Source organism: Saccostrea echinata, unplaced genomic scaffold (genome assembly GCF_033153115.1).
Source record: "Saccostrea echinata isolate AGI-Se365-2 ecotype Australia unplaced genomic scaffold, CSIRO_AGI_Sech_v1 ptg000001l, whole genome shotgun sequence".
In the NCBI taxonomy this organism is placed as follows: Eukaryota; Metazoa; Mollusca; class Bivalvia; order Ostreida; family Ostreidae; genus Saccostrea; species Saccostrea echinata.
This window is the reverse complement of record NW_026889750.1, coordinates 23,756,551-23,763,820: the sequence shown is the minus strand read 5'-3', so window position 1 is coordinate 23,763,820 and position 7,270 is coordinate 23,756,551. Positions and strand designations below refer to the sequence as shown.

Here is a 7,270-nt window from a genome sequence, read left to right as displayed (position 1 = left end):
TATGATGACGTAGTTATAAATTTGTTGTCTTTTCTCATTCTTTGAGTTTAATTTTATTTTGTTTCAAATTTCTCGTACTCGGGTAAATTTTCTCCAGGAGTCAAATTTTATACATTCTTTATATATTTCAGGTTTAGCATTTATGAGACAGATTGGGTAAAGATGGGGGATAAGACATTTAAATTTTCAATTTAACATATACATATACTCAGAAAAGGTATCCGTAGACCTTCTTATTATAGATTATAGTCATCAAGAATGCCACTTGTTTTCTATATTATCTTTTTAAATCTGAAGAGATTGTTTTTACTTCATGGATTTGAATTGGATTAAAACAAAATAAAAAAGAAATTTCATTAACATAGGGATTTTAACATATTCATGAATAGTTTATCCGTTGGACCACATGTAACCCCTCTACAATGCTCTCTTGCTCGGAAAATACATGTCCCTTTAAATGATAATTCCTTGATGAATCGAATGTCGACAATAAAATACTAAATACTAAATAAAATCACTTATTTTCTTTAATTGGGTAAAATATTCATTGATTGAGTAAAATTATTAACTCGTGATGTTTTTTTTTCGTGGTTGAAGAAGCATATGTATTTGTAATGTTAACATTTCGCGGAGGATATGAGTTCGTAGGTCTCTACATGGCCGTAGGAACCGGGGGGGGGGGGACACGTGCCCCCCAATAATTTTGCCGATATATAGATTACTATAGTAAACATAGATACTATATGCTTGTGCCCCCTCAATGAAAACGTTTGATGACCTTTTTTTTTTTTTTGCTTGTCAAGGTATTTTTTAGTGGTTGATGACCTTTTCTTTTTGCTTGTCAGGAAATTTTTGGTAATGCCCCCCTAAACTGTAATGCAATGGTTTGTCTTGAATTGTACCCTGATGATGGGTACTGTTTGTCAGTACAACTGCACTGACGACAGATTCGATGTTTGTCATCGTTTCTGTCATGTCTTATAAGCACTAACTGATGTTTTTCCAAGACAAAGAACTATGTATAGGACAACAGCAATAAGGTCAATGTTTTAATAAACAGAACTTCAGTTTTAGTCATATTGCATCCCTTTCTAACTTAACGTCATTCCCGAGAAAAACTAAGAAGATAACAATAGATTTTGATAATGATTAGAACAGTTTAATTTTGACAAAAGTTTTTTTGCCTGAATAGGACTTTCATTCTCTTCTTCATAGTAAATCAGCTAATAACATATTCTAGTTTGTATATGGAAGAACAAAACAGACTTTAAAAACGGAATAGCATAACTTTCATTGACACAACATGTTAAAGAGTTAATTTGGGTTTTTGTCAAAACACCAAATTAAAAAAAAAATCGCGTTTTGTTACAATCAAACCTTAAAATAATCCACCCAGCAGTAACTGTCCGTTTTTTTTAGGCTTGAATTCTTGCCAGAAGTTCCATTCACTCCAAATATGGTTCCAAATGAAATTAACATTTTATTAAAGTTATTTTCTGGTGATTTCACTTTTTTGATTTGATTTTGGATAAAATATTTGAAAATATTTACATGTATCCTTTCTTGAATTCCCAAGTATAGATATACATTGTTTGGAACTCATCAACACAGTGCATGTGTACAAGATGTTCGATATTCAGAACACAACTCACCAAAATGTATATTTGATACGAATAATATACAACCAAATGGTTAATTTATATGCATTTGCTAAAACAAATGCAATTTTGCATGTTAGAAAGAGGTTATCGTATTCCTAAGTGAACGAAGTTTCGAAACGTATTTTATTCAAAATTCTGTAGGAAAATGTACATAATAATTCCAAATATCAGTAGTGGAAAACTGCCGATTATCGTGCCACAGCCTGCAAATATATAATTTTATATAATATCATGATTTATATTTTACATTCCTTATAACCATGTAGTCAAGAGAGACAGAGAGAGAAAGGTCATGGAATGCTGATAAATAGCAAATTATCTCTAGAATGCTAGAGATTTTGCAAAATAAAATGTTGCTGAATATTCACTACATCGAATTGATATGAGGGAGAAGAAATTTCCAAATCTGTTATCGTGAATTTATCAAAATATTTCATTGTGATATTTTTTCCTCCTGATACCATTCCTGTGATTGAAAGATAATTAAGATATTATTATTATTGTTTTTAACGGAAGCCCGTTGAGGTCAGTTCAGAGAAGGAAATATTTTTTATGCGTTTAAACGCACTAATAATTGCGTTTTAACGCAATACACTTTGCATCTAATCGCAAAAGATTGCGATTAACAATCTTTTGCGTTTAAACGCAATAACTTTGCTATTAAACGCAATAGTTTTTGCGTTTAAACGCAATAATATTTTTGCGTTTAAACGCAATAATTTTTGCGATTAAACACGATAGTTTTTGCGTTTAGACGCAATAATATTTCGATCAAATGCAATACCTTTGCGCTTAAATGCAATATTTTTGTAGTTAAACGCAAAAATTTTTGCGTTTAAATGCAATATTTTTAGGTTTAAACGCTATAATCTTTGCATTTAAACGCAATAATCTTTGCGTTTAAACGCAATAATCTTTGTGTTTAAAGGCAATCATTTGTATGAAACCTTTGCAGAGTACAATGGACCCTCCCATACCGATATCTTTCTCTTTTTCACTTATTAGGAAATTGTGTATTGTCTAGCTTATTAGAATCAGATTTCTCCGAGCAAACGCTCTCTGAAAGGATAAATCACTTATGTGAATTTATAGAGGAGAAAAAAATGTCGGGTTGTAAAAACAAAGGCAACCTAAGAACGAGACATGTCTCAAACTTATTAGATCTCTATATTCTCGATGTTTTGGTCAGTTGCTTCGTTAGAAAACTATCCCTTATGTTGCGGTCACAAAGTTTAACCCATGTATAAAGGGGTTTTAAGAAAGGACTGATGAAATGTTGGATGAAACGTACAACATGATGATTTAGACTAAAATGTATATTCACAACCCTTCCTACGGTTGTATACAGTAAACACAAGAACATAGGTGATGGATTCATATGAGATCAAAATCAAATGAAAACAGATTGATCAATGCGTACTACCAAATTGACAAGTGCTATTAATACTACTGAAACATTCTCTGTAAGTTGTGATACGAAAGCAATTGACCGAAAGACTTCATTAGGAGCGTTGGGTTTTAATACAGTTAAGACATTCAGGTTGTTAGGATGCCATCGTTTTACTACAATTTTCAAAAACTGGAAAATTTTGCAAAAAGACACAGAACCAATGGGATCTTCTTTGAGTCTCTGAACCGTCACGGTAGCTCAGTCTGTAGAGATCTCGCTTCGTGATCGGAAGATCGTGTGTTCGAATCACGGCCGTGACTGACCTAAGTCGATAAAAAATAGGTAGCAACTGTTCCTTCGCCATGCGCTCTGCACTTTGAAGTGAAAGTTGCGGGTCTTCGGATGAGACCTTAAAAACCGAGGCCCCGTGTCACAGCAGGCGTTGGTACGATAACGATCCCTCGCTGCTCAATGGCCCTGAGTGCCGAGTAAAGGTCTAAATTTGAAGCCCTTCGCAGGTATACGGTATCGTCTCTATATGAGTGAAAAATTCTCGAACGAGACGTAAAAGAACATGCAATAAATCAATCATTTGAGTCTGCTTTGGCTAATTGATGTCTGATTTTGAAACTACAGTATATTTATGTTTAAATCCTAATAAGGAATGATTATTGCGTTTAAAAGCAAAAGTATTGCGTTTAATAGCAATATTATTGCGTTTATGCGCAAAAGTATTAGATTTAATTGTAATATTATCGCGTTTAAACACAAAAACTATTGTGTTTAATCACAAATTTTTTTTTGCGCTTAAACGCAAAAATATTATTGCGTTTACTCGAAAAAAATATTGAGTTTAAACGCAAAAGATAAACGCAGTCTGCGATTAAACGCAAAGTGTTTTGCGTTTGAACGCCATGATAAATGCGAATAAACGCGATCTTTTGCGTTTAAACACGGGTTCCGTTTTGAGGCCAGTTCAGAGAAAAAAATATTTTTTATTGCGTTTAAATGCAAAAATAATTGCGTTTAAATGCAAAACATTGCTTTTAATCACAATAATCATTACGTTTAAACCCAAAAGATTGCGTTTTATTTCAATGTATATTGCGTTTAATCGCAAAACACTTCGCGTTTAATCGCAAAAGATTGTAATTTAACGTAATCAGTTGCGTTTAGGCGCAAAACTTTGCAATTAAACGCATTATTTTGCGATTAAACGCAATAATCTATGCGTTTAAACGCAATAATCTATGCGTTTAAACGCAATAAACTTTGCTTTTAAAGACAATCATTTGTATCAAAACTTGCAGAGTACAATTGACCCACGCATACTGAAATCTTTTATTTCTTTCTCTTTTTTACTTATTAGGAAATTTTGTACTGTCTAGCTTTATAGTATCAGACTCCTCCGAGCAAACGCGCTCTGAAAGGATAAATCACTGCTATGAATTTATAGAGGAAAAAAGTGTCTGGTTTTAAAAACAAAGGCAACCGAAGAACGAGACGTCTTAAACTTAGATCTTTTTTTTCTTGATGATGTTTTGGTCAGTTGCCTACAATCGCAAATCACATTTTCTCTTTTGTTAATTTTTTTACTTTGAAACAATTTTGCAAACAATTAGAATGGATTATCTGAATAAAAGACGAAAGAAGAAAAAATGGTTAAAAACCTTAACTAACCCCCACGTTGCAGTCACAAAGTTTAATCCTGTGGGACGTGGAGACCGGTCCTTCGGATGAGATGGTATAAACCGAGGCCCCCTGTCGCAGTAGATGCTGGCACGAAAAAGATCCCTCGCTGCTCAATGGCCCTGAGTGCCGAGTATAGGTCAAAATTTGCAGCTCTCAACCGGCAAGTGATGGGGTCTCCATAAGCGTGAAAAATTCTCGAGAGGGACGTTAAACAATAAACAAAAAAAACAAAACAAAGTTCTACCCATGTATCAAGGGGTTCAGGAAAAGACTGATGAAATGTTGGAATTACGTACAACATGATGAAGAATTTAGACTTCACTATATATTCACAACCCTTCCTATGGTTGCATACAGTAAACACGAGAAAATTGGTGGTGGAATCATATGAGATCAAAATCAAATGAAAACAGATTGATCGATTTGTACTACCAAATTGACAAGTGCTATTAATACCACTGACACGTTCTTAACTAGTTGTGATACGTAGGCAATTGATCAAGGGCTTCATCAAAAGTGTTGGGTTCTAATACATTTAAGTCATTCTGATTATTAGGATACCATTTTTTTTACTGCAGTTCTCAAAAAATGAAACATTTTACGAAAAAAAAAAAAAAAAAAAAAAAAAAAAAAGAACCAAACGGTTCTTCTTTAAAGTGTCGGATCCTAGTAAGTATAAGCTTTGGCTAATTGATGTCTGATTTTGAAACTACAGTATCATTGTGTTTAAATGCAAAACGAATCGTTAAAAGGAAGGATTATTGCATTTAAATGCAAAATTATTGCGTTTAAACGAAAACATTATTGCGATTAATCGCGAAATCATTGCGTTTAAACGCAAAAGATTGCGTTAAATCGCAATTCTTGCGATTAAACTCGAAGTGGTTTGCGTTTAAACTCAATATACGTTGCGATTAAACGCAATATTTTGCGTTTAAACGCATTGATTATTGCGATTAAACGCAATAATTATTGCGTTTAAACTCATTAAAAAATATTTCTTCCTCTGAACTTGCTTCAACGGGCTACCGTATTTTTTTGTTCATTTGAACATTTTGAAATCTAATTCTGATATCAAGTCAAGAAAAATATATAAGAAATAATTTCACCAAAAAAAAAAAAAAATCAGAAGCGTTAACAATTTTAACAATGTCTTTCATTAAGAGAGAGTATATAAAAGCGTTTTCTTTAGATACATTATTTATGTCAATAAAAATTTTACTTTGCAGTGGTTCAGATATTGAAAATGGTACGATTTCATTTTCCCACTGTGATGATATTTGCAGAAGGACTCTCTCCGGAAACCAAAGCTTAACTAAATGACTGGCCGAACCTCGTATCAAAATCTTACCAAAACACTACAGCAACATATACGGAATGAGCTAAATCAAATGTAACAACATACTTGCAAAACTCAGTGTTTCTATTTAACTCATAATTTCATCATTGTAAATCGTTTTCTTTACATAGATCATATTCATACTAAAATATGTTCAAAAAATGTTCGGGTATAAGTTCGAGCAAAGCTTATTTTGATGTACTCTGATGATTCCTCATCTTAAAATGAACATTTTATTTTACAAATATTCTTTTTGACATTAACACTCATGAGATGGTTAAACCAAACTTTTTCAAAAAACTTTTACAAACCTCCACATGAATACTTATCCAGAGTTAGTGTAGCGTTTGCTATGATTTGGCTTCCCTCGGTCAAATTGCAGTTTTCCATGACTTGGTCCAGACAGGAAAGGAACGTTTTTGAAGCACTTGAATTAAATATATAAAATATTACCAATCAGTGCTAAGATCATCTGAAATATTGCGGTAGTTTTTTAATTGTAATGCAACGTAAAGTCTAATTTGAAAATTTTAGATTAAATATGTTTTCAATGTATCTTTGAAAATATTAATTATATTTGCTTTTATCAACTCAACAGTTTTTATGGAAAACATTATGAAAAACATTCCTGTTTATCTTTTTATGATATTTGATTCCTGTTAATTTTTTATGATATACATATGAACATCTAACACATTTACCTGCATACGTTATCTTTGGAGGAGTCTGTACTTATTGAGGTCGTGAAGTTGGTTTGGCATCTTCCTACAGCTGTTGTAGAATCAGAACAGGTCTGTGAAGAAACTCCTAAAATCAAACAAAATCTTTACAGGGTTACGTTACGAACCTATGTACAGAAATCCAGAATTGATGTATACCTACCAAGGAACTGTAAGTAAAGGAAAACAACACCAAGTGTAAAACAACTTGTTAGGTAATTCATGATTTCAGGCGGATATCTTAACACCTTTCCACATGTGAAAAAAATTACAAATTGGATGGTTCTTATTCATGGGAGGCTCTTTTATTTGGAAGCAAAAAGAACGGTGTTTTCCCTACATTTTTTCATCAAAACCCGTTTCTGGTTTTATTACGTTCTCTCTGAAAATGCGTTATTGAAACAGATAAGTGTTTAAGATATGAATAATTTTAAGCAATAAACCACTCTGGAGCTTTCGAAAATGGGAG

At 32.7% G+C, this 7,270-nt stretch overlaps 1 protein-coding gene across 1 annotated transcript; it reads right to left on the bottom strand.

Moving 5' to 3' along the window:
- Positions 1 to 1,761: 1,761 nt before the first annotated feature.
- On the bottom strand, positions 1,762 to 7,070 carry LOC133203005 (uncharacterized). Its single transcript, XM_061338892.1, has 4 exons — positions 6,965 to 7,070; positions 6,784 to 6,889; positions 6,394 to 6,509; positions 1,762 to 1,864 (listed from the first exon to the last, which is right to left on the bottom strand). The coding sequence occupies exons 1-4, from the start codon at positions 7,023 to 7,025 to the stop codon at positions 1,785 to 1,787; spliced, it is 363 nt and encodes a 120-aa protein (XP_061194876.1). The 5' UTR covers positions 7,026 to 7,070; the 3' UTR covers positions 1,762 to 1,784.
- Between the last annotated feature and the right edge of the window lie 200 nt (positions 7,071 to 7,270).